At 56.8% G+C, this 26,831-nt stretch overlaps 1 protein-coding gene across 27 annotated transcripts; it reads left to right on the top strand.

The window, feature by feature from the left end:
• Window positions 1-456: 456 nt before the first annotated feature.
• PSEN2 (presenilin 2) lies at window positions 457-26,768 on the top strand. Of its 27 annotated transcripts, none has more exons than XM_070255614.1 (15): window positions 469-548; window positions 1,081-1,222; window positions 5,607-5,754; window positions 5,848-5,954; window positions 6,487-6,522; window positions 10,589-10,749; window positions 12,765-12,979; window positions 14,160-14,301; window positions 16,152-16,219; window positions 16,873-17,093; window positions 17,776-17,874; window positions 20,376-20,459; window positions 20,840-20,938; window positions 24,644-24,762; window positions 26,065-26,768. In XM_070255614.1, the coding sequence occupies exons 6-15, from the start codon at window positions 10,609-10,611 to the stop codon at window positions 26,218-26,220; spliced, it is 1,344 nt and encodes a 447-aa protein (XP_070111715.1). In that variant the 5' UTR covers window positions 469-548; window positions 1,081-1,222; window positions 5,607-5,754; window positions 5,848-5,954; window positions 6,487-6,522; window positions 10,589-10,608; the 3' UTR covers window positions 26,221-26,768. The 27 variants fall into 27 exon arrangements, 19 of the variants coding, with proteins under 19 accessions (XP_005608023.3, XP_070111708.1, XP_070111719.1 ...); XM_070255608.1 differs by having other exon boundaries at window positions 20,837-20,938; XM_070255622.1 differs by adding an exon at window positions 11,007-11,279 and having other exon boundaries at window positions 5,607-5,954; window positions 20,837-20,938.
• The last annotated feature ends 63 nt before the right edge of the window (window positions 26,769-26,831 follow it).

Here is a 26,831-nt window from a genome sequence, read left to right as displayed (position 1 = left end):
TAGATAGAAGTGACAGGGATTGCACAATGCTGTGAATATACTAAATGCCCTTGAATTGTACACTTTAAATGGTTAATTTTGTTATGTGAATTTCACTTTAATTTTTAAAAAAGTGAAACTACTCAGAAATGTCAAGTTGTTGGCAATCTCTACTCATTCCATGGACCCCAAATCCTGGAATCACAACTGCTCCGTCTGGCCAGTTCTCAGGTCATCGGTAGCAATTTCATGCCTGTTCCATTTCATCTGAGCTCCCGGTGGCTCTGGAGATCGAGAAGAGAGCCGGAAAACGCTGCTCCTAAGATCAGCGCCCAGCCCAGCGTCAGGTTGATCAGGGATCACGCGCGCGATGGGCGGCAGGCCTGGCCCCTCCGCGCGCCGCGCACCCTCACGCGCGCACCCGGGAAGCAGACGGGGCCAGACCAGGACCGGGAAATGCGGCGTCACCCACGGGGCGGGGCCGGGGGCGGGCCTGGGGCGGGGTCTGCGCCGGCGCCGGGTCGGCCGGGCGCTCGGCCAGCCGCGTAAACACGGCCGCGGCGGAGCAGGTGAGCGGGCGCGCTGGGGGCGCGCGGGCCGGGCCGAGCGGCCGCGCACGGAGGGCCCGGGGTGGGGCGGCGCCCCGCGGGACGGGCCTGCCCTCCGCGCGCCCCTCGCCGCGGCCACTTCGCCGGCCCGGGGGCTGCGGTCCCCTCGCGCCGCGGCCCTGGCCTCTGCGGCCGGCGCGGGGGCGGAGGGGGCGGGCGCCAGGAAAGCGGCGGGGGGGCTGGCCCGGAACTGGGGGTGGAAGGCGCGCGGGGGGGGGGGGCCCGAGCCTCGGGCCCGCAGCTGGGTGCCGTGGTCCTCCCCGCCGCGGTGGGCGCGGTGCGAGCTGCTCACGGCCGGGGCCGGGCATTTAAAGCAGCAGTGCACGTGCTCTCAGGGGCGTGTGGTCTTCCTTGCTGGCTGGGACCTCCTTGGCACTCGCCCCAGGGCGCTGCTTTGCGGGGATTGCAGGGGAGGCGGGGGTCTTGTGAAGAACCAGGTTGGGGTCTGGAGCTGGCGATTTCGTTATTAGCGGTGTCGGGCTGTTTTTTCCAGGCATTGACGGCTGTGGGGAGACTCCCAGTGTCAAGCTTTTGAAGCTGAAAGAACCTGAAACAGAAGCTAGTTTCCACCCCAAATTTTATCCATGAGGAAACTCAGCCCACAGAGCTGAAGTGCCTTTGTCCAAGTCGCCCAGGTAGGATACAGCGGAGCCAGGCCTAGAACCCGTTGTCCTGGCCTCCAGTTCTGCTGTCCAGAGCTGGGACCAGACCTCAGCCCTTTGGCAGTTGGGGGAAGTGCTCCTGTCTGTTGACTTAGTGAATATTCCCTTTTTAAGGTGTGAGCTGTTGGTTGGTGGACTAACTGAGCCCCATTGACAGATGGAGAACCTGAGAGGCACCCCATCCAGAACAATGGCAGAGCTGGCTTAACTCGAAATGCACAGCCTGGGCTACCGAGCCTGTCCTGAGTAACTTGAGCAGCACGGACCTGGCTTCCGGTGTGGATGCCCCGGGTGTGTGCATAGTCCGTTCTGTAGACACCTGAGCCTCCAATGCCTTGGCCAAGGCCTTTGGCGGTAACTAAAGGCTCTGGATCAGTTGCCTCAGGTGTGTGAGCCTCGGGCTCCGCTCTGTGTGGCCGTGCTGTGTGGGAGTGGGGCAACTGTGGCAGCGGTGTTTTCTGGGCCCAGCTGGTGAAGGCCCCCGGGGTCTCGACTCCAGCTCAGGGCTGTGGCCTCAGCCACCCGGGCAGGCTGTCCAGGTTCCTGCAGAGTGGGGCAGAGTGGGGCGGATGTTGTCAGGTTTTCAGGGAAAACTCTCTGTCCTTGGTGTCAAGGTGCCTGTGCAGCAAGCCCAGCGTCTTACTTGGTGTGTGTATGGGAGGTGGATGCTCTGTTGCTGCCTGTTTGAGAAAGAGGAGGACGAGGAAGAGCCTGGCCACAGGCTGCCGCTCAGATGTGCCTGGAGACTCGTGCAGGTTGTCAGCCTGCCGCCCCGCCCCTCAGCTCCTCTGTGGCTGCTGGCAGTCCCTCTGCACGCACCGGGTTTGCCAAAGGAGGGACCTCCGCCTACCTTGGCCTCTGACATCATAGCTTCCCCTGTGAGTTTGTCATCTGCAGTGAAAAGCTGTTTGCACTGTAGATACCACAGTTACCTTAAGAGCTTCAGTCACACAAAAGTAGCTATTGTTATGCAAAAGTTAGCCTTCTACAGAAGGGGAAACTGAGGTTCAGGGGGTTAAGCAGCTTGTCCCATTAGGTGGCTTCAGTGACTGTGAGCCCCGGGATTTGAACCCAGCTGGCTGCGTCGTCTTCATCTTTGGAGTTTTTGCACAGGATGCTTCCCAGGTTTACCCCCGACCCATGTCTCTGCTCTACTGCCCAGGAAATTTCTGTGTGGTCTCCATTAGTTAGGTCTACCTGACAAAGCAAAAAGGAAAAAAAAAAATTTTTTTTTTAAACAAATTAGAGCAGTGTGTGTAGGTGCCATGCGTGTTTCCACTGAAGACATCTTTGGCTGCTTTTCAGCTGTTGCTTTGATTTTTGGACACTGTTTATTGGGCACTGGCAAGACAGCAAATGTTTCTGCAAGTATTTCCACCTGTTGCCTGATTCCAGCAGCTGGGGGTGGGGCTGGGGGAGGAGCGGTGGGGCTCCTAGGCTGGCACGCCCTCCAGGCTGCCACTGGTCAGGGCTTGGGCTGTTCTCCTCACCTTGAGCTGGCCAGACCTGACGTGGGCACCAAGCCTTGGAGAATCACTGTTGGCCCCTAGGCCTGGAGCTGGCGAGGCTGCCATGTTAAAGTCTGGGGAAAGAGTAATTTCGGATCAGCCCTCAGGAAAGACCATGTGTTGGGGAGGGACATCATTTTTGTCCACCTCTTCATTGCTTGGGAGAATAGGTTGCTCATTCATCTTTGCCAGAGCACAGGCTTCTGGGGCCTGGGAAGAGAGATGGAAAGGGTGCTCCCCTTTCTGCTGTACCTTAACCAGAAACTGCCTGACTTTTTGAAAATAAAAGTAATACACGTTCATTCTAGAAAATTGAGAAAGTACTTTTTTAAAAGTCAGCCATTAATCCTCAGCCCAGAGATGAGCACTGTTGACATGCGTTTCGTTACAGCCCTCCATGCACATACATACATTTGTCTGTTAAAATATGAGAGTAGGAGACTGGAGATGAAGTGTGTCCTTCAGAATTTGCCCTTCATTGAGTGTTCTTGGAAAACTGGATTTGATGGGTGTGTGGGGCGTTTGAACGTGCCATGTTTATCTCACCAGTGCCACCGCGGGACACCTTCCCTTTTGAACGGACCCAGAGAGGCCGTGCCCTGACTCCCGTCCCCGTGCCACGCCCAGGTTGGAGGTACCCCTCGCCCTCATGTGGATCATAGAGGGGGAGCAGAGCGGGCCTCCAGACTGGGGTGCTGGGGTGGGGACAGGAGAGAGATTTTATTGAGTTTTTCCAGCGGCAGGTGATCTGGTGGGGGAGGGGTCAGGAGACGTTTGTAATTCACTGACTGCTCTGTCGGCTGTGTCCTGGAGAAGCTGGGTGTGAGAAAAGACACACACTTCCCTGCCTGGGGCAAAGGCACTGCCTTATAAGTGGGTATGTCCCTGGAGAGCCTGCGGGATGGCTCTGTGGGCACCTGCGGGCCCATGGCCCTGGGCCCCTGAGCACGTGGCCCTCACTTGTCCGTGGAGGGGGCAGGGAGGAGCTCCCCAGTTGGCCATCTGGAGACCTGGGCTGTAACTGTGGCTTTTGGTCATGGGACTTGAACGGCTTCCCCCTGTCGCTCTGGGCTCCAGTTTCCTTAACTATAAAAGAGGGTGCTGTTCGGATCCTGGGCGCAGACGTGGCACTGCTCATCAGGCCATGCTGAGGTGGCATCCCACATGCCGCAACTAGAAGGACCCACAACTAAAGATATGCAACTATGTACCAGGGGGCTTTGGGGAGAAAAAAGGAAAAACAAAATCTTTAAAAAAAAAAAAAAAAAAGGGGCGCTGACTAGATGGCCATTAAGGTCCTTGCCAGCTCTGACATCGGTCCTATGGACATGCCCTCTCTTGCGACAAAATGTTCCCATTGCCAGAGTGCCCTGGGCCGGGGCTGGGCGGAAACGGGCCATCTCCCCAGGGCCCAGATGAGGTTTGGTGACCTCCGTAGCTCAACTCGTGGGTCTGGTGGTTTAGCAGATCTGGAACTTTCTGGGAAGAGCATCAGCAGGCTTCCGTTATCCACTCTCCCTGTGTCCCTGCCTCGATCTCATCTTCACCATAACTGCCGTTGATTGAACACCCGCTGTGTGCCAGACACTTTATACGTCGTCTCTGGTTTTTACAGTCCTCTTGCAAGGTTTGCCGATTCTGCTTTTTCCAGAAGAGGAAATGGGCCATGTCAAGTTAAATAAATTGTCCGAGGCCTTGGAGCCAGGGAGTATGTGGTTCAAGTCACACAGCTGGGTGGTTGGAACCCGGTCAGTCTCCACAGCCCCTGCTTTTGACCACTGGCTTGCTGCTGCTTATTAAAAAAAAATTTTTTTTTCTGGGCCCTACTTGAAGATGGCATGTTAGAGGCATGGCCCGTGTGGCCACCTGCACAGCTTCTCTTCTGCACCCCTTCCAGGCTACTTCAGGAAATAGAGAGAAAGCTGCCTGGGTCCTGGGCCCTTCTGAGTAGGGGAGCGCAGACGGCAGTGAATTGAGAGCATGGGTCAAGGTTCATGGGGTCCTATGAGGGTCCCCTGGGGCCTCTGATCTGGAGGATGGAGCAGTCCTTCAGGGCCTCCCTGTGGGACTCAGGCCCCAGCACTGGCCGAGGCCGCCTCCCTGTGTTGGGGAGAACCATCTGGCAAGTGACGTGCGTCCCAGTATGGGCTGAGGTGGATGGACAGATGGATGAGGGTCAGCCGGGGCCAACTACATGGTCAGGTGCCCAGGACTCCGGAGACGGGCCGGCAGGGAGGCTGTGGGAATTTCCTCATCTTAGCAAACCCTACCCTCGTATGAGAGAAGGCTGTGGGGACTCCCCAGGAGTCATGGGAGCACTGTGAGGTAACTGTGTGATCCTGGAAAGTGGCCTGTTTAAAGCCAACACCATCCTCTTTGAAAGCGAAGGAGCATTGTTCCGTTAGGCCTGCTGTGAAAAAGAAATGCAGTGCCCGGGATCCAGACCTTTCTCTGCAGCCCCAGGTGTAGGTGGTAAATGCAGGGACTCCCAGTTTGCTTTTGGAGCAGCGGTTTCCATCTCTTTCCATCAGGCTCTTAGTGTCTACTGTGGCATTTTAAAATCTATTTCCTATTTAGATCCACTGGCCTTAAATTTTAAGGTCTAAACCATCTATGTTTCTCCGAAATGAAAAGAAGGTCGAGGAAATTGGGTCACCAGGTTTCCATAATAATTGCAGGAACTGCTGACACAGGGCGGAGGGGAAATTCTGAGTCAGACTCCCCTGGTTCGGCTAATTCAGCATTTCGATCCCATTCAGCTGATTAATGGGAGCGAGCAATGGCTTCTCTGGGTCTTTGATTTTGCATCCTAATCCAAGGCAGCTTTCCGTCACGGTGCTTTCTTCCAGGAAGGGTTTCTAGAACAGTCTCGTACTCTGGACGCCCCCTCCTCCCATGAGTGCCTCTGTTTTCCTGCTGCTCCCTCAAGAGAACGAGAGCTGGTTGCTGTGTGGTTGGGATTTGACATCAGTCACCCAGCCCCACCCCCACCTGCCCGTGAGTCAGCCTCCGGCGGGGGTTCTTGGCGTCACCGGCGCTCCGCTGTGGACAAACGTCTAGCAGGAAGGTTGTTTATCTGTACACATTCAGGTGGTGATTTTTCCCTCCAAGGATTTCAGAATAGCACCAGGCTTCAGTTGCAACTTAGAAGCAAAAAAGAGTACATCCCGGCTGCTCTTTTCTCCTTCAGGAGCCAGGTAACCAGAGGGGCTAGGAGATGTCAGGAGTCCATCTGCTCCCCTCAGTCCAGTGGGAGGAGGTGCGGGAGGAGGCAGGAGTCGAGGAAAATGCCTAAATGTTCATACTCATTTCCCTTTAAAATATTTACTGCTTAAAAACCCCTACAGATGCAATGTGTGTTTGTTATAGAAGCTTGAGAAATGCAGAAAAATATAAAGTAAAAATCACCCACCATCTCACCATCCAAAGATGAGTCTGTAGTCTTTTGTAATATTTCTTGCCAGTCCTTTGTATACATACGTTTTCTAAGAAAATTCAGATGATTATGTACGTGAAGTTTTATATCTATTAAATTTGACATCCTGTTGTGTTTTTTCATGTTATTGAATATTCTTTGAAATAAGATTTTTTAGTGGTCATGTTAGAAACTCCCATCCGATGGGTTAATCATAGGACAGAGTCAGGCATTTCAGTCATTTTTACCTTTTTTACACTTATAAAATAACTGTAGCAAACATGTTTTTATGTAATCTTTTATTATTTTCTTAGGACAGATTCCGAGAAGTAGCGTTTCAGGATCAAAAGGTATGAATCTTTTTGAAAGCTTTATTTTTCCTGCCTTCAGAAAGGCCCGCCCAGTTTGTCCCCACAGCAGCCTTGGAAAGCCATTTTCCACGCCGTCCTCCGAGGGGCCATTACTTGGGGACATTCTCAGCCTGAGCCCTCTCGCCTGCCCCTGCCCTCTCCTCGCCAGACGAGCTTCTTCTCCTCTGCCTGCGGTCGCTCTCTGACCAGACACAGCGTGTTCAGGAGGAGGGACTGTACCTTCTCTCATCCCCCATTTGGAGCGTGAGCCGTGGAGCAGCGGGGCTGCCCTGCCTCCTCGACAGGGAGGTGGACGTCACCGGACGTGTGCGGCGCTGAGCTGGGGGCCCAGGCTGGGGCAGCCCCAGGGAGGGTCTCCACCAGCTGGGGAATCCCCCAGGGGCCATCGCAAGGTGCAGATCCCTGGGCCTTTGGTCAGGATGGAGGCGGGGATCTGCATTTTAAATAAGCAGCTTACCAAAGTGTTGAAAAGCGCAGCACCTGACGACCTGGGTCCGAGGGTAACTTTGAACCTAACGCGTTTTAAACTCGTTTCCTCATCTTTGAAGTGGGGAAGAATGGCAGTAGCCAGCCCCCCAGGTTATTGTGCTCAGTGCGGAGTGAGGGCTCAGGGGTGGTCTTCTGCCACCACCTGTCGGGCGGCCTGCACCACTTTGGGAAATGCCATCCTAAGGGGTCCAGCCTTTCCTGGTCCCAAGTCGTGCCCCCAGGTGCTAGGAGCTCAGAGAGGCACCTCCACCCCACTGGGCCCCGGGGGCTGTATCCTCGTTTTGACAGCCAAGACCAGCTCTTCCTGATTCTCCCACTTTTCTGGGAGCCTTGGGCACAGCTTCAGGGAGGGTTTGGGAGGAATTTTGAGAAGTGGGATGGTGAAGGAATCTGCCCAGAGAGTGTCCATTTTCTGGCCAGGAGGCCATATAGGAGTTACGTTTGGCGGCGTGAAAAGCCTGATTTCTGGTTTTCTGGTGTTTCTCCATCTTTTCAGTCCAGTTCCACCCGGAAGGGGTGCCGTCCTTTTTTAAGCTCTCCCTCCCCGGGCGGTCCTTCTCACATGGCGGGACACTTTCGGAGACACAGTGCTTTCCAGGAGCCGTCTTGTTAGTGACTAGCTGAAGCCGTGGAAATTGGAAGGACTTAACTCCTCTTGAACCTGGGTCCCCCACTTCTGCCCCAGCCTCCCCGTAGCTCTTTCTCCTTTCAAGAAGCCTCTTTGCTCCCTGTCTGTCCGTTTCCCTCGTGCTGTGCTGTTTGGGAGTCCCCGGAGCTGCAGCTGTCATGGTTCCGAAGGGCGAGCTTACCTTCTGCCCTAGGGACACAGCCCTGGACCTCCTCGGGGCAAGGACTCCTCCTGTGCTCCTCCAGTCACTGGGAAGGTAAATCACAGGCATCCCGGAGGCTGGGAGGCACAGAGGAGGGAGATCCTAACTCACTCATTAATTCACATCCCAAACAAAACCGACGTGCTAGAAAAGAAAGTGTTGAGGGGGCTGCCCGTGGCTCTTCCCCCATCTCAGCGCTGCTCCAGGTGGACATGGCAATTCACCGTGAGAAAGCACAGCCAGCCCTTTGTGCCGGGGCCCCTCTGTGAGGAAGGATGGACCCACCTTTGCCAGAGTGGGTCATGAGGGGAACCGCTGGGTGCGCAGCGGGTTTGTCCAGGATTTATCTATTGGCAAGGCCGAGCCTCGCAGAGAACGACTCTGAAGTTTCTGCTTGCGGGTCTCCGTTAGATAGTTTCTTCCATAGAGGAAGGACCTAAAGCTGAGAACTTCCCGAGGTCTCACGGCCTGCGGGGGCTTCAAAGCGCGTTCCCTCAAATTGGGCTCTGTTGGTTAGACTCTGCTGGTTCCAAAGTGTGGCCACCAAGGGCAGATCCACCCTCCTGTGGCCCTGGGCTGAGCCTGGCTGTGGGGAGGAGGCCCCCTCCCCCCTGGGCAGTGCTGCTCAGCTGGCCCTGCTTTCCTAAAACTCAGTCTGTTCAGAAACCTTCCCTGGCTCCCATCTACTGGATTCAGCTCTCCATCCTCAGTCGGGTGCCCACGCCCTCCCTGGGATGGTCCACCCCACCTCTCCAGCCTCCTCTCCCACCACCGCCTCCCAGGTCCCCACGCTTCAGCCGCATCAGAGTGCCTGGGATTGTTGGAATGGGCCCATTAGGTTCCCCCATGCCACCCATTTACTTACGAGGTCACTTCTTTCCAGGATGCCCCACCTCCTTCACTCTCTGGCAAGCTGTTCCTAACCTGCGAGTCCTTGAGACCTGAGACATCTAAGCTGACAGCTGATAGACTGTCCCTTCTCTTAATCCTGACTCCCGTAGCACAATGTCCTTGTCGCCCCTCCTGGCATCTTCTTCCTTTGCTTCCTTGTGCTGCTCCTCCGTTCCAGTCTTCCCTACCCTGCACCGTGGGGAGCGGCTTCACTGTGAAAGCCCTGCAAGATGACGGGGAGACTGGTAGTGAGGGGAACATAGACAGGCTCTGTGGGGCCCGTACTCGGGGAATGGAGTTGAAATCCACGCGGGAGTAATCCAGGCCGCAGCCCAGGTCGCCGTCTTCAGAAAGAGTTGCAGCCACAGACCTGCAGGCACGAACAGAACTGACTGACCCTTTGGAAGGATCCTGCAGCTTTGTCTGAAAATCGCATCACTTCTGGGGGTGACTGACGTGGAGACAGACCAGACTTTCGGCAGAGGGCCGACCTTGCTGGCTGTCCCTCGTGACATGCAGCTCAGCCCTGAGGGTCTCCGGGAGGCAGTGGTGGGGAGAGCCGGCTCTGCTGGTAGCTCAGCTGGCCCTCTCGGGAGGTTGGTGGGGACCGTCAGATCCACCGGGGTTATCGGAAACTCTCCCTGCCCCTTCGGGCTCTTCCAGGCTCGGCGTGGTGCTGCTGCCTGCACACACCCTCGGGACAGCACTGCGGGAGTGGTGACAGGCTCCCTCCTGTGTGGTCCACGGGTCCTGCCCTGGGCTGCGCTTTCCCACACCGCACACACACACATGCTCCCCATGTGGTCTCGCTGTCCCGTGGCTTCGGCTGCCACTTCTAGACTCACGACTCTCATCTTCTGCTCCTCCACTTCAAGGTGGCCCTCTTTCAAGCCCTTCATACCCAGCAGGTTCCTGGATCCAATCCACAAGCTCTCCTCTCCTCTCCTGTCTCCCTCCAGGCTTGGCTGTCGTCCTGGACTCCGTCCTTTGTCTGATCCCCTGCATCCGGTCCTGCCTGTTTTCCTCCTCGCCCTTGCTGGGGTCTGTCCCCTCACTTGCATCCGTCCTGCTGCCAGCTTGGGCCCTCTTCGCTGCCCCCAGTTGTCTTCAGGGGGTCACCTCCCCTTCTTTGTGCTCCTTTCTTGGTTAGTGGCTAGACTGACGTTTCTAAACGCCGATCTGATCTGCCCATCACCTCTGACCTCGGGATGACGTGCACCCCCTTGACACGGCACAGGAGACCCTTCATACCTTCTGCCCCGCAGCGCCAGGCCCTGACTGGAACATTCTTCGTGCCCTCTGCCCTTCCCTCCTACCTGGAAAGTCTCTCTCTAGAAAACGTTCTCCATCTCTGAGATTTAGTTCCTTCTTTGTGCTTCTGCACCTCTTGCTGAACATGTGGATTATATCATTTGTCCCGTTGGATGGTTGGGGTTTTTTTTAAGGACAAAAGTGTTTTTTTTAAACTCACCTTTATATCCCCAGAGCCCAGCACTGTTGTTGGCACACTGTAGCTGCTTAATAGATGTTTGTTGATTGAATGAATGAGTGTGCTACAGTTTGGAGCGGCCCTGACTTTTCTAGCTGGGTGTTTTGTCCCCCTCTCACCCCTGTGGCCTGGATCTCAGGGCTCTTCCCTCCTGAGGCCACTGCAGCCTCAGTGGTGGCTCTTGGGGCCTGTTGTGTTAGAGCGGTTGTTTGACACGCGTGCCCTGGGGGGTCATTGCAGGGCAGGACCTGTGTCCAGGCTTTAAGCAGCTTCCAGCCTGCCCTCTCAGTCCTCTGCTGTCTTTGCACGGCAAAGTGGAACGAGGTCCGTGTCCTCCTTTTTCCAGGTGCTTCCCACGGTGGGGCTATGCTTACGTTCATGGCCTCTGACAGTGAGGAAGAAGTGTGCGACGAGCGGACGTCCCTGATGTCAGCCGAGAGCCCCACGCCGCGCTCCTGCCAGGAAGGCAGGCCGGGCCCGGAGGACGGAGAGAGTGCTGCCCCGTGGGTAGGTTCCTGCCTGTGCTCTGAGGACTCCTGTTCCTAATGGGTGGAACCCAGACGTTCCCGGATGTGGGAGGGCGGGTGAGAATGGACCCAGCGGGTGGGCCGTCCACCGTCGTGGAGCTGACGGCCGCGGGGCTTTATAGTGGACTCGGCGCATTTGCAGCCTGTGAAAGGTCGACTGCAGTGGCCCGAGTGAGTCTCTCCATGCAGCCCCGGGCCTTAGATTCACCTTCCTGGTGTGGGTCACTGTTCCCGCAGGGCCGTGAGAGTGAGTTCGCATGCCTGGACGGGTAGCACGGGCTAGAAGGTGGCAGGAAGACAACTGCTGGAGGGGACCTTTGAGGGAGATGGCCAGACGTGAGGAGCATGCCCAGTTCATGTTTGACTCTTGAGCTGGGAATGTGTCGTGGTCCATTCAGGCTGCTGTAACAAAAAGACCACAGACTGGGAGCTTAGAACAACGGGAATTTATTTCTTACTCTTCTGGAGGCTGGAAGTCCAAGATCAAGGCACTGGCACATCCCGTGTCTGGTGAGGCCCCTTCCTGGTTCATAGGCAACCGTCTTCTCCCTGTGTCCTCCCAGTGGAAGAAGGGAGGGAGCTCTCTGGGGTCCCTTTTATAGGGACACTAATCCCACTCATGAGGGCTCCACCCTCATGACCTAATCACCTTCCTAAGGCCCCACCTCCTAAAACCATCCCCTTGGGGCTTAGGTTCCAATATATGAGTTTTAGGGGGACACAGACATTCAGCCCATAGCAGGAGGGGTCCACTCAGTGGGATCTTATCTCTGCAGCCCACAAGGCAGAAGATTATAACTTTATGGAGTGGGGGGCATGCTTGGGAGAGTCACCCAGCCCCGCCACCTCCCTCCCCATCAGGGCAGAACAGCGTCTGCTTTTGCCTGGATCCTGTTGTCCGTTTTGCCCGCTTACTGTGTTTAAAAACCTTTCCGTGTGGACTTCTTCCTGCCAGCCTTAGCCCCCTTGCTGACCTCTGAGCTCTCTTCTTCTGCCCGCTCTGTGCCCGAGCAGGAGCTCAGCAGCTCCAGGCCACCAAAAGGCCGCTCCTTAGCCTTTTCTTGCTCATCTGTTTGTTTTTCATCTCCTGGAGTTTTTGTGCGTGTTAGTTTTCAGTTCCTGTCCATTAATAGTTTCCTTTCGTTCTTGGCTGAATATCTAGATTGGAATTCTCTGTGCAGGGAACTGACACTGAAGCGATGGTCATTTTTGATTTCTGTTTCATTTGGCTTTTGTTTTAGCTGTTAATCAAATGAACAAGGCAGCCAGTGAATTGCCTGAATTGCCACAATTCCAAAAAACAGAGATTCTTGCGGATGAGTCTGTGCCAGCATCAGGCAGGCGTCCTGCCCTGTCGTTTAGCCCGTGTCCTCCCCGGGGCTTGACTCCCATCAGCCGCTCTGGTTCACAGCTGCAAATTTGGCATGCTTCATTGCGGGGGGGGGGGGGGGGGGGGGGGGGCAAAAAGCTAAAAGTAGCTTCTTCGTCTGCAAATTCCCAGTGTCACCGTCATAATCAGAGAGTCCTCCTGTATACCAACTATTCTGGTTTGTGATTTGTCAACCAAAAATGTTTAGTCTCTGTTTTCTGTCACCTGGCCTGTCTCCTCTCGAATTAGTGTGGCCATGCGAACAGAACCGAGTGGCATCCTGAGGGAGGGCAAAGATCCGTAGACGTGCTCCAAATCCACTAGCCATGAGTCGTGGGCCTGCCCGCTGCCCTCCTCGGGGGCCGCCGCAGCCTCCCTTCTTGCATCTCTAGTGGTTGGTACCAACTCTGAGTCTTCTCTGCTTGTCCCCATGAGGAATTTTCCAGTGTCCTGGATCCCAGCACCCTGACAGCCGAACTACAGCCCCTAGGCTGGTTCTTACATCAGGAAAGTGACATTCAGACTTCTTGTTTCCCCGTACAAGGCACCCATGCATCACATCAGTAGGCCACCTGGGCGGGGCGGGGGGGGGCGGCCTGTGGCCCTCACGCTGTGGTTCTCCACAGAGAGGCCAGGACGGCGAGGAGGACCACGAGGAGGACCCTGACCACTACGTCTGCAGCGGGGTCCCTGGGCGGCCGCCGGGCCTGGAGGAGGAGCTGACCCTCAAGTACGGGGCAAAGCACGTGATCATGCTGTTTGTGCCCGTAACGCTGTGCATGATCGTGGTGGTGGCCACCATCAAGTCCGTGCGTTTCTACACGGAGAAGAACGGACAGCTGTGAGTCGGGGGCCGGGGGGGGGGGGTGGCACCAGGCTGGGGTAGGGGGCTTGCAGCCTCTTGGGTTCCCCCTGCAGCGCCATGCCACAGTGGGAAAAATTGGGGATGAGGAGCTGCCCAAGTCCACACCTGGTCCATCCACTGCCTCCTGGCTCTGTGACCTGTTGGGCATGTTCCTGACCTCTCTGCCTCAGTTTCCTCCTCTGTACAATGGGTTTGATGACGAGGTTACCAGGAGAATCAAGTGAGTTAATCCACGTAAAGGGCTTAGCCCGGGGCCTGCCGCAGTGCACGCCAGGTGTTAGCGTAGAAGGCAGCTCTTGCCATGCCGCCCAGGCTCAGTGTTCCGGGCGCCGAGTCCCTGTGTGACCACAGTCGGGTCGGTTCCTCTCTGGGCTTCTGCTCCCATGAACGTAAACCATACTGGCTGTGCAGGGTGATTTCTTAGCTCGCTCCCAGCCTCGTGGGGGATTGTCTTTATTTTGGTAAAAAGGACGCAGACAGCAGCGGCACACAGAGCAGTGAGAAGCTTCGCTCTGCCCCCTCGCCCTGCTGTCCGTGGGAGTCACTGCTGAGTGGCTGCTCTGAGCACCTTTCCTTTTTAGTTGGGGAGTTTTGTTCAGTTTTGCATTGGTTCCTGTAAAGAGAGGAGCTGAGAGAGACGCCCCACCCTTGGGAGGCTTAGAGTCCGTGGGGCTCCAAGCAGCACAGGGGAAAAGCACTGAGGGAGCCTGAGTGCTTTGCAGGCAGTTTGCTCCCACCGGCCAGGCTGGACGAGGGATCACTGAGCTGCTTCCTGAGTCTGTTAACTGCACGTGCAGCCCCTGGGCTACCTTGGGTGTGCAGAGGGGAGGCAGCGGGGCACGTTCTAGGCGGCATGGGGCTGGTGGAGAAGTGGATATGGGACCTGCTGGGTCTCCCTTGACCAGAGCTGAGAAGTGAGGGGGTAGGGAGGCCTTGGTGGGCCTTCCAGGTCCTTCCGTGCCACTGCATCGGGCTTAGTCATCAGGCTGGGGTCGGGGGGCAGGAGACGGGTCGGAAGGCAAGGCAGCTTGTGGGGATGGTGGGCAGTGGTGGGAGGTTCCCAGGACGCCTCCTTGGGCGGGTCTGAGACCCCCGCAGGGTGGGGGTCGTCCGGAACAGGCAGGGAGCAGAGACCCAGCTCTGCCTTCTCTGTCAGCATCTACACGCCGTTCACGGAGGACACACCCTCGGTGGGCCAGCGCCTCCTCAACTCAGTGCTGAACACCCTCATCATGATCAGCGTCATTGTGGTCATGACCATCTTCCTGGTCCTGCTCTACAAGTACCGCTGCTACAAGGTACGCGCCCACCTGTCTGCCCGCCAGACCCCCTGCCTCTTAGGCAGCAGCCATTCTTGCTGTCAGAGTTCTTTTTTCTGAAAAACAGACTGAGTTCTGGTACTCTTTCCTACCCTACTCCTACCGCCCGCTAGGATTACCCAATAGTGTAATCTTTTAAATTTATACATAATGCCACTTAATTGAGTTCCTCGTTGCAGTGGTCACAGTGTCACTTCTCATATTTGGAGGTTAATTTTATTTTGCTTCTCCTTCCGAAGAAGTGAGATGTTCTATTTTAGGGTCCCTTCGCCCCATAGTTCCCATCCAGGTTTATTTTTATTTTCCCATTTCCCTTTCAGCTGGGGATGTACAGACGCCGTGCTGAGGTCTTCCAGCCGTGGGAGACGTCTGGGTTTTGGGTGGACCCCTGTGCTTGTGGGGCAGCCCAGGAAATAGTAGAGGAGATGAGTCCCACCTGGCCCACGTCACGGGCATTGTCTGTTCCCAGGCTGCCGTAAGCTTTTAGACATGGGTGTCGGGCTTTTATCCCAAGGAGGGCTGTGCAGCCCCAACACTGAAAGGAAGTTAAACTGGGCATCGCCTGACTTGGAACTGTTCACATGCGGGCGTGCACAGCACTTTGTGTTCAGCCTGCCAGCCTCTGTGGGGCAGGTAGAGAGATGAGGAGGGTTGGCCTCGAGAGATGAGCCCCATCCCAGCTGGGGGTGAGCCATGGGAGGGCTGTCAGAAGTGTCCAGGAGTTGAAGCTTATCAGTAAGTCATCACCTGTGCAAATGAGGCAGCGTTTTTAATCGGGGTGGAGAGGGCGGTGGATGGTGAGAGGAGGGTAGAGGGCTGCCTGTTGGGAGCAGAGGATACAGCGTGCTGAAAACAAGCTAGAGAGACCCTGGAGTGTGTGGAAGGCTGGCCTGGCATGGGCAACAGGCATCAGGTGACCAGTCACAGGGACTGTTAAGAGGTGGCTCACCCATCCATTCAGGAGGTTTCCTTGCAGGTCCCATGACACTCAGGTGGGAGATGGTGGGAGCCCCTGGCGGGCAGGGGTGGCTGGGATGCGGAGGGTCAGCACATTCCAGAGGCGGCTGCATGCACAGCACGGCCTTGGGCGCAGCTTTCATTCCAGGTAGACCAGGTTCCTGCTGAGGTCCCCATTAGCCCACTCTGGTGACCGATGGGTCTGTCCTGGGGGGGAGGCTGGTCGTAGTGATACCACTGTGCCACTCATGGCCGGCTGAGGACCTGGTTTAGGATCAGCCCGCCCTCGTCCTTGCCCCTGTGTTGTTTGGCCGGGAGAGGAAGAACACGTCTTTCCGAGGACCTCTGTTATAGACCCTCAGGTTGGGGGGACTCCCTGGGTCGCCCCTGTCAAAACAGGCTCCCTCAAGAGCCTGCCTGACCACTCCATCAGAGTCGACCCCACTGAGTCTCCTGTCATGTTATCCTGCCAGCTGTTTCCTCCAGAGCCCTTATCACTCCTGTCAGTCTGTGTTTGTGTTTACTGTCTAACTGCCCTCACACTGGGATGCGACACACGCGGGCAGAGGCATAGCGCTGTCTCTCCAGAGCCTAGACGGGCACCTGGCACGGCGGCGGCGTCCCCTTTCCACGTGAACGCGTGGAGCTCTAGGGTTTAGACCCGAGGGAGTTTCGTCTCCTCCTTCACGCACTTGCCGGGCGGCCTTGAGAGGCCTCCTTGGATTTCTTTGCCCTCCTTATCTGTAGAGCGGCCATTCCAGCATGGTCACGAAGGAGCCTGGGGAAGAAAGCCTTCTCAGGCTTGGGCGTCCGTCCCGGAGCCCAGGGCCTTGTGATCTGGGCCTGTGGTCACCCCTGTCTCTGTTGTCTAGTTCATCCACGGCTGGCTCATCATGTCCTCTCTGATGTTGCTGTTCCTCTTCAGCTATATCTACCTCGGGTAAGTGGCACCTGGAGAGCAGCAGTGTCCTTGGGGACCGCTCCCTCCGTGGATGCGAAGGACCTGTGCGAGGAGGGGCTCCCACTGGGCTCCAGACTCCCCCCCGGTGTCACTGCCCCAGGAGCCCAGGCCTTCTTGCCGCAGGAGTGAAGCTGCATGGTGGGCCACCCGTCTCGTTCTGCTTCCTGATTTAAAACAAATAAGCAGAGCCATCACGGAGGAGGCCCTTCGTGAACCCAAGGGGGTTAGAAACCTCTCAGAATTTACATTCTAATCTTTGGGCCGGGCCTGGGTACTTCCTCGTTTGTGGAGAAGTGATCTGCTCTGTTGCCCTGGATTTGGGATATTAGCCTGGGGATGTTGACCTTGCCCACGGGCAAAGGGCCTTCCAGGTTGGGCCAGTGCACGTGTATGTGAACTGACCCAAGGATGAGACATCCGTGTACTCCCACCTCGTTCCACGAAAGATTTCCAGTGGTTAGTTGTAGGGCTCATGGAAATGGGGGAGGGGGTATTAGTAGACAAGGCCAGAGGTTGGAAGAACCCGGGTTGGGACCGAATGGTTGAGGAGCGGGGGATGTTGAGCTGCGTCTAACTGGGTGCGACACCTCCCCTGAGTGTCCCGCCCTGAGGGCTCGACTTCGGATCTGCAGGGAAGTGTTCAAGACCTACAACGTGGCCATGGACTACCCCACGCTGTTCCTGACCGTCTGGAACTTCGGCGCGGTGGGCATGGTGTGCATCCACTGGAAGGGCCCCCTCGTGCTGCAGCAGGCCTACCTCATCATGATCAGTGCGCTCATGGCCCTGGTGTTCATCAAGTACCTGCCGGAGTGGTCCGCCTGGGTCATCCTGGGCGCCATCTCTGTGTACGGTAGGTGGGCGCTGGCAGGCCATGAGCCTGGCGGTGGGCAGTGGGGGGCATCTGGGGCTAAGTCCTTCTCACTGCTGCATGAGGGTGGCGGATGCTGAACGTCCCCTCCTTCCCCGAGGAGCCGGGATGGTCTCCCTTCTGCGAGGTTCACCACCTTCAGACTCACGGGGTCCCATAGACTCATGGCCGTGCCGTGGTTACTGATAAGAGTTGGTGTTTATTGAATATTTGTGCTGTTAAGCACTTGACACATTGTACATTGTTCGCTTCTCAGGACAACTGTGGGATCAGGCACAGGACCTATAAAGAACAAGCATCCAGAATGTTAGCGGCCCTTTAACTGGTGTTGGCATGATGACCATCCCCAGTGCTGTTCTTTCCATTCTAAGGACAAAGAATTCGAGGCTCGGAGAAATGGGGCCGTGAGCCTGTCCTCTGGGTCTCTGAGCCCACACGATTCCTTGTTTGCAGTTACCCACTTAGACCCCGCTCTGGGCTCCAGCCAGCGCAGACTCAAGATTGTGGCTGCAAATTGGTGGCTTGGGATGCTAGAACGAATGGCAGGGCGTGGTCCAGGACACAGACCCTACGCTCCGGTGCCAGAGGGCTAGCTCCTCTCTCTGGGGGCTGCTTGGGAATAAATGTCTTTTTTAACTTGCCAAGGACGTCTTTGTTTTCCCAGATCTCGTGGCTGTGCTGTGCCCCAAAGGGCCACTGAGAATGCTGGTGGAGACTGCCCAGGAGAGAAACGAGCCCATATTTCCTGCCCTGATATACTCATGTGAGTGACCGCGTGCCTCTGCCCGAGCCTGGGCTCCGAAGGTGGCTGAGGTGGGACCAGGGCTGCTTCCCACCACAGCCTGCAGGGTTGACGATGAGATAAAGTTACTCTCCCCCTGACCGAAGGGGAGGAGGCGGCCACGGTGACCCCAGGGCTGGCTCCACTTCTGGAGACAAAGGTGGGCTGTATCTTCCTGTTACAAGGAAGGAGCTTGGAGAGTTAGGTCAGGAAAGGGGCTTCGGGGCCGTGGTCCCACCCCACACCTTCATCCCATCCAGCCTCCAGTGATGTGTGGTGGGCACAGGTGCATTCCGTGAGCCCAGGGCCACCCCGTCAGCCCTCGGGGCTCCTGAGAAGGGACTTTGGAGAGGGCCTCCCCAGGGCGGGGGTGTGGGGAGCGCAAGGCGCCTGCCTCTCACTGGGCTCCTGGACAGCCGCACAGCTGGGTGAGGGTGGGTGTCTGAGGGACGGCTCGGGGATGGCGCTGGCCTCACGGCCCGTGTACGGATTTGGGTCTGTGTGTGCCTTCAGCAAACCTGCGTAGATCCCCGCTCTGTGGCGGTGCTGAGCTGGGCATTGGGGGTGCAGCGGGACACAGGACACCCGTGGTCCGGGCCTCATGGAGCCCACAGCCCTGTGGTTTTGATGCCTTGCATCTGTGGGCGGGGGCCTTTTTAAGTAGAGCCTGGATTCTGGGGCTGAGCGTCTGCAGCTGCCCTGGGAAGAGTTCATGCAGCGGCTCCAGAGAGTCGAGCTCGTAGAGGAGAGTCGTCGGCAGCCTGGCCCTGTGGGGGAGGGCGCATTCCGGCACGTTCTGAGGAGGAGCAGAGACCTTGTGTGGAGAGACTGACACGGCGCCTGGGCTTGTGTTCCCCGCCTATGCTCTGATGGAGCTTTCGTCCTAGGAGGGGAGACAGACAGTGACGAAACAGCCGAGCATGCAGGTCAGGAGGCGAGTGCCCTGAGAAGGATGAAGCAGGGCTGGGGAGCTGAGGACTCCAGGGGAGCAAGGATGCTGTTTTGCATAAAGTGGTCAAGGAAGCTCTCTGTCTTAAGGTGACATTTGACAGACACCTGCCTTGGGAAAATTTGGGAATGGAATTCCAGGCAGAAGGAACAGCAGCGAGTGCAAAGGCCCCGAGCAGAGGGAGCAAAGGGAGGTGATGGGGCAGGTCCAGATCACCTGGGGCCGTGATGAGGACTTCAGCTCTTACTCCTGAGTGAGATGTGGCGCCTCTGGAAGATTTGGGACCGGCCTGACTTTCCATTCTTTACACTTTAACAGGATCACTGAGGTTGTTGAGTGAAGAACAAAGTGTACAGGGACAAGAGTGGAAGCAGGGGCCGGGTTTGGAGGCTGACTCAGTCAGGAGAGCGGGGATGGGGTTTGGCCCTGGGCAGCAGTCGAGGTGCTGAGACGTGCTTAGGTTCTGGAGATGTTTTGGAGGCAGAACTGGCAAGATTTGCTGGTGGTTGGGACACGGATTGTGAGAAAAAGAGTCGAGGATGGAGTCAGTGCTTTTTAGCGTTTCCTGAGAGGGAGAAGACTGGGGCAGGCCGGAGCGTGGTTGTTGAGAGCGTTTGGGGCGTGTTGAGTCTGAGATGCTCACTGGACCTTCGGCTGGAGAGTTGGAGAGACGAGATGCAAGTTCAGGAGAGTTTCTGGGCCAGAGAGAGGGAAGAAAATTAGTACCACGTGATCCACAATCCTGCTTCTGGACATATACCCAAGAGAACTGAAAGCAGGGTCTTGAACAGATTTGTGTACACCCATGTTCACAGCAGCCTTATTCACAATAGCCAAGAGATGCAAGCAACCCAGATAGCTATGGACGGATGGATGGTAAACAAAATGTGATATATGCATACAGTGGAATACTATTCGGCCTTAAAAAAGGAAGGAAGTTAGGATACATGCTACCACACGGATGAACCTTGAGGACATTATGCTAAGTGCATTAAGCCAATCACATAAAGATAAGTGCTGTCTGATTCCATTTAATACAAGGTACCTGGAGTAGTGAAATTAATAGAGACAGAATGTAGAATGGCGGTGGGGGAGGAAAATGGGGAGTTGTTGTGGGTACAGAGTGTCAGTTGGGAAAGATGAAAAAGTTCTGGAGATGTTTCATGACAACGTGAATATTCTTAACACCGTTACTCTGTACACTTAAAAACGGTTGATTCACTTTCTGTTACGTCTCTCTTACCACAGTAAGACAAAAACGCAATTAGTTCATCAACCCTGTTCACTGATAGTATTATTATTATCAGTGTTTTTCTGAGCAGGTAAAAAAGACAGGAAGAAGCACTGTCTGCCCACACCTGGTCAGTGAGTCTGGGGCCCTCCCCGGTGGCCTCCTGACAGTGGGGTATAAGCAAGTCCCCTGGGAACGGAGGGTCCTGTGCAGGCTCTCTGGGGCGCACACTGGCCCACCTGCCTCCCAGGCCCGGGGCAGCCACAGCGCCGCCTGAGGCATGCTCCTCTCCTCTTTCCCCAGCCGCCATGGTGTGGACCGTGGGCATGGCCAAGCTGGATCCCTCCTCCCAGGGAGCCCTTCAGCTCCCCTACGACCCCGAGATGGGTAAGTACTGGGGGGCTGACAGCCTGTGGTCGCTGGGGCAGCCCCCTCACCTGCACCCCTCTCAGCCTGGCCTGGCCTCTCCAGAAGGCACGAGGTCAGGAGGGGCAGAAGCGGAGACTGACCCTCCTGGACACGCACATCGTGGGGATGGAGTGAAGGGGCTCTCATCTCCTGCCTCAGCCCCGTTCCCCTTCCTTCCCTTGCCCTGTTACTCTTTCTCTGTGTTGGGGCTGGGCTGGCTGGTGGGTGAGAGCAGGGCTGCCCTCAGCACTGGCTTTGCTCCCCGAGATCCAAGCACCCTCTCACGGGGCTTTTGTCTCTCTTCCATGCCCCCTCCTCATGGCGATGACGGTCATCTTCTCTTCCTGGACACCCAGAAGAAGACTCCTATGACAGTTTTGGGGAGCCCTCGTACCCAGAAGTCTGTGAGCCCCCCCTGCCTGGCTACCCAGGGGAGGAGCTGGAGGAAGAGGAGGAAAGTAAGGTGCCCGTGTCCAGATGGTCTGCGTGGGCCTGGGGGTGGGGGCGGAGGGCAGAGGTGGGGCCCCCTCAAGTCAGGTGAGGATATGAGGGGAGAAGCCCCTCTTTACATCAGAGACGGCTCTGCAGAAGTCAGGGAGAAACCTGCCAGGGTGGAACCTTGACGGCAGGCCACGGGCACTTGTGCATTCAGGCTCCCCGTGTATATAACACACATGGATTGAGTACCAGCTGTGTGGCTGCGTTGTGCTAGGGGCGGGTGGGTACAGGCAGTACAGGCCCGGCTCTGGTGGGACTCACCATCTAAGGGCGGCCCACACTCTGTGCACTGGGGGGGGACTGGAAAAACATGGGGTGCTGGAGAGCACTGATGGAGGTGCTCAGCCTGTCTTAGGGGTCAGAGAGAATTACCTGAGGAAGTAACTTGGGTGCTGAGCTCTGGAGGTCGAGCACAGGGGTAACCAGGAGAGGGGGACACATGGTGGGGGTATTTCTGGCCAGGAGGACAGAGGAGCAGAGACCCTGAGGCAGACGGCGCCCAGTGAGCTAGACAAAGTGAAGGCAGGATGCTGAGACCGAAAGTGCAGAGATGGGCTGGGAGGCCGGCAGGGGCTGGAAGGGCCTTTAGGTCAAAATGGCGATTCCAGTTTGTCCCAGGAGCAGTGGGAGCCATGGTGGGTTTTGAGTTGGTGGGGGGAGGGACGTGATCGGGAGGAGGAGGATTCCATGCTGTGTGTGCTTGAGTGGCCTGTAGGATGTCCCAGTGTGGCTGTGGGGAATGCAGCGGGCATGAGCTCTGGGCTCAGGACAGGCTGGGCTGTGCGGGTCAGCTGCTAACGGCCCTGCTCCACGTTGGGCCTGACAGTGGGCTCTGGAGCAGGGGGCAGGGGCAGAGTTGGGGTGGTGGCTTCCCCAGGCAGAGACCGTGTGGCTGGGGAGACAGGAAGAGCCTACATGGAAGATGGTCTTGAAGACACGCCCAGAGACGTTCTGAGGTATGGCTGTGTTCCTGAGGGGACTAAGGTAGTCATTCTGTCAGTAGAGTTGTGGACCACCTGCTGTGTGCTGCTGGCACGTGGGGGCAGGGAGGTGCTGCAGCCTTAAAACAGCCTGTGTCCTTGATAAGTTCCCCACGCGAGCGGCCCAGGCAGGGAGCGGTTAGGTAGGTACAGAGTACTCAGGGCAGATGGGGACAAGATGGACGTGAGGTGGGCCTTGAAGGGTGAGTCTGGTCGCCCAGCACACAGGCTGATAGGCTGCAGTTTAGTCCTGGCCCTGACCACCCGGCGTCCGCACAGATCCCACGATCCCACAGGCTACGGGGCATAGTCCACAAGACCACCCTCCCTTCACACACCAGCCGCAAGTTCTGGGGGTCTCCAGGCCACCCACCCTTCTGACCGACTGGCTACAAATCTGGGGGTTCCCACAACCCCCTCAGGTTTGACAGTTCACAGAAATTCAGGAAAGTGCCGGGCTTACAACTACAGTTTGATTGTGAAGGATACGAATCAGAAGCAGCCAAGTGAAGAGACACACAGGGCGACGTCTGGGAGGGTCCCGGACACAGAGCCTCCGTGGCCTCTCCCAGTGGAATTGGCGTCACCCCCGGCCTCGCACATGGATGCCTTCATCAGGCATCAGTGTCTGGAGTTCTTGCTGGGGTCTCATTGCATCGGCGCGATTGATTGAATCACTGCTCACAGGACTGAGCCTCACCTCCAGGTGCCCTCCCCTCCCCAGAGGTCGTGAGAGCCCTGAGTCCCAGCCCCTCATCACAGGGATGGTCTTTCTGGCGGCCAGCTCTATCCTGAGCTTCTCATTTGCATAAACTCCAGTGTGATCTGAGGGGCTCCCAAATCACAAAGACACTCCTCTTAGCTGGGAGATTCTGAGGATGCAGTCTCCCTCCCAGGAGCCAGGGACAAAGGCCAGTCAGATTCTTTATAATACGACAGCATTGGCAGAGGCTCAGGTGAGAGAGAAGGAAGCCCGCAGGGAGCTCTGGGGCTGTTGGGTGGCCGGGCAGAGGGTTGGGGTGTGGCTGGGAGCGGTGGGAGGGCCGGGTTTGCTTGAACTTGAAGGGTTTGCTGCCCTCCTAGGGGAGCTCAGATTTTGTCCTGGGGGCGGTGGAGAAGCGTGCGTGGTGTCAGCAGGGAAATAAAATGAGCAGAGCCGCGTTCCGCACAGACCCCTGGCAGTGGTGAGGGACACACTCTGTTGGGAGACTAGGAGGGCGCCTGGCCGTGGTCCAGGCGGAGAAGACACATGGAGGGCCAAGCTCAGGAGCAGACTGAGAGGAGATGGAGCTGCTGCACAGGCTGGGAGGTGTGGCCGGTGACCCGGGGGAGCGTGGGCAGGCAGGTGGGAGGGTCTGCAGGACATCTGGATGGACATGCCATGGACACACGAAGGGGAGTGGCATTGGTTTGAGGCTGGTGTTGGAGGCATCAGTGTATAGTTGTCAAAACCATGGGCACCAGAAAGGGTACCTAGGGAGGGTGCAGGGTCAGAAGCAAGGGCAAGAGGGACAGAACCCGAGGTGGCAATGTTTACAGGATGGAGGGGAGGGTGCCTGTGGGGAGGACGCTGGGGAGCAGCGAGAGGAGGACAGGGTGCCGACACGGCGAGTAGCAGGATGGCCACAGGTGTCATCTGGGGGCCATGTGGTGGCCTTACCAGAGCTCACTGGTTGGGGGATGTGGGGCCTGGTGACTCTAGGTCTCTAAAGTGACTGGGAAGGGAGCACAGAGTTCTTTTGAGAAAGAACTGATTGAAAGAGGAGAGAGAGAAGTGAGGGGAGAGAACAGGAGTGGGGATGGAAGTGAGAGAAGAGACGAGGAGCTGAAAGGTGTTTGTCGTTTGCCACGGGAGGAGCCAGCCACGGGGCGCTGAAATCAGAGAAGGGGTCTGGTGGACGGAGGGACCGCTGGGGCCGAGCCGGAGCACGCTGCCGGACCAGGAGGAGGGGCGCCTTTGTTTGGAGCCCGGAAGGGAGCAGGCAGTGGGTGGACCAGCAGCCTTTCCTCCGGGAGGGTCCACTCAGTTCCAGTTTATCATGTAAACATTTTTATTGTCTGCGGTGAACAAAATTATCCTATAAACAAGCATCCAGGGGAGATTATACTAAAGGAAACAAACTTGAAAACATTCTAGAAGCTCTCATTTACTTGTCGGTAATGGAGAAGCTGATTACAAATTCTCTTTACCTATTTTAAGGGGAACGGGTCTCTAGAGGACGTCCAGGTGTTGTGCACGTTCTTGAAAGTAGTGAAATTAAGGTTCCTAAAAAATATTTATAATTCATACTTAGCCCCGAGTTGTGCAGCCTCCCACCAACCCCAGACAGTACATTCTACTTGCTCTTTTCTTGACTCAACTAAGTGCCGAGCACCGGTTTTACCTGCGTCACCAGAAATCCCAGGTGTTACAGCCCAGATTGCAAGTCACCCAGTCCACGGGTTCCCCCCTTTTCCCACTGGCTGCTGTTTTTCCAAGGCAGCCAGTCCTTGTCCCAGAGTCCAGGTGAGTGGCTGGTGCCTACCCCGTCTGGTCCCCCAGAGCCTGAGGACTGTGGCTCCTGGGCCCCTTGGGTGCCTTGGGCTGGGCCGAGCCATTGGGCTGTTTGGCGGGTGTCAGCCTTCTCTGCCGCTCCCTCGTGGGGCTTCTGAGACTCACGGGCTCACTTTCTCCTCCCCACACAGGGGGCGTGAAGCTCGGCCTCGGGGACTTCATCTTCTACAGCGTGCTGGTGGGCAAGGCGGCAGCCACGGGCAGCGGGGACTGGAACACCACGCTGGCCTGCTTCGTGGCCATCCTCATCGTGAGTGGGCCGGGCAATGCTCCCTGCCTGTCCCCGAGTGGTGGAGCCCCTGGGGGTCTTCATGGGGGCCCAGGATCCCAGGGGAATTTTCAGATGCTGTCGTCCCTCGGAGGGGCAGAAGTGATGGCTGGGCTGGGCCGCCAGGCAGATTCTCAAGATGAGACTGAGGTTCACAGGAGGCCCTGGTCATTGACAAGATGCAGGGACAGTGCAGGGGAAGGCTGGCTGAGGGGCTCTGACGTTCCTGAGCATGCATACCAGGGTGTCAAGGGCTTGGCTAGCTTTGTGCGTTGTCTCATGACACCTGTGAGGCAGGAATGGCTACCTGAGATTTAGGGACGAGGAAATAGGTTGAGGGCCTTGCCCAAGGGCACAAATCTGGGGAGGGACCAGCTGTGATCTGAACTCAGGTCCCTGACTCCCGGGCTGCATGTTTTCCCTCCATGCCACCCAGACACCATGGGGTTCTGAATCCCAGGGGTCTCCTGGGGCCCGGGAGGAGGGGCCCATCATTTTGAACCCCAGCAGTGAAATTTGGGGGCTCCTATAGTCACTTAACGTGGCCAGATGCACACAGTGGGGTAATGGTCCTCGGATGATCCCATCTCGGAGGGATGGAGGCTCTGAGTGGCGCATGCTCAGTCTCATCTCCAGGGAACTCCGGGCCACACGTGGCACATTGAGGCCGAGGCGCCAGTGTTTTGGAGATTTTTTATCTGCCTGCAATGTGTGTCGGCGATGGGGTGGTGGACCCCACGCTCCTCCTCAAACGCCTGCCCTGAAGCCCTGCTCTCCCCAATGATAGGGCGGGCGCTCTGGTTCCCGTCCCTGCCCTGGACCATTTCTTGCATCATCGGCTGGCGCTCGGACTGGTTGGGCAGCTGCTGTGCCTGCCTCCAAGGGGGCGGGTCACACAGCATCTTTGGGTCCCTTGGTGTCAGCTGCTGACAACCTTGCTGGCATTTGGGTCGACCCCATGCCATTCTTGTATAAATATATGTCCCCAAAGGGAGGCATCCTGCCATCAGGTCACACAGGGCACTGCTGTAGCCGGACAGGGGGAGGTATTCTGGTGGAGGTGGCACCGTGCTGGATCAGGAGCCCTGCTTTCTGGTTCTCCCGTTAATGTGCGGGACACTTCTATGGGGTGAGACTCCTGCCCGCCGGCTCCTCGCAGAGCTGTCGCGAGGACCTGGGAAGCTCATGGGGTGTCCAGGGCTGTTGTCCGACAAGTCCTCGACGAGCTTCTGCGCCCGGGGCCTAAACCATCGCTAACGGCTCCCCTCGCCTTCCTTCCCGCAGGGCCTGTGCCTGACCCTCCTGCTGCTCGCTGTGTTCAAGAAGGCGCTGCCCGCCCTGCCCATCTCCATCACGTTCGGGCTCGTCTTCTACTTCTCCACGGACAATCTGGTGCGCCCCTTCATGGACACCTTGGCCTTCCATCAGCTCTACATCTGAAGGGTGTGGGGCCTGCGGGCCGGAGGCTGAGGCGATTGTGACGGATACCGTTGTCTAGTTTTACACTCTAGTGCCATATATTTTTAAGACTTTTCTTTCCTTAAAAGACGAGGAAAAATACTGTGTTGACTTCGTGAAGAGGAAGATCCGGCTTTTTGGTGCTAGTTGTTTGTCACCTGACCGTGGCTCACCCCCTCGTGAGCACTCGCCTCACCAACGGGAGATGCAGGAAGTGGGTCCAGATGGACTGAGGCAGATGGAGGAGGCCGCCTCTTCACGCCGGTGGCCTGGAATGTTCCAAGGGCCCAGACGAAGGACGGTGTGTGTATGTTCGGGACCAGGAGTTCCTGCTCAGGACGACACTTGGCACCTGGTCACGCTGGCCGGAGAAGAAAGCCAGTTTTCTCCTCGAGGAGTGTTCCCAGTGCTTTGTCCACAGTGTTGTTGTTTTATCACCTTTAGAAACCAAGTCTTGTTACAGCATTTACTGCTGAGAAGTGGCTTAATATTAATATCAATAAATGGATGAACCCCGTTGTCGTCTTGGAGTTTGGTCTGCTGCTCTGTGTCGGCCCCTCGTCCCGGATCTCATGGCCTCTCGCGGGATAACG

Source organism: Equus caballus, chromosome 30 (assembly GCF_041296265.1).
Source record: "Equus caballus isolate H_3958 breed thoroughbred chromosome 30, TB-T2T, whole genome shotgun sequence".
NCBI classification, from domain to species: domain Eukaryota; kingdom Metazoa; phylum Chordata; class Mammalia; order Perissodactyla; family Equidae; genus Equus; species Equus caballus.
This window is presented reverse-complemented; position numbering and strand designations above follow the sequence as displayed.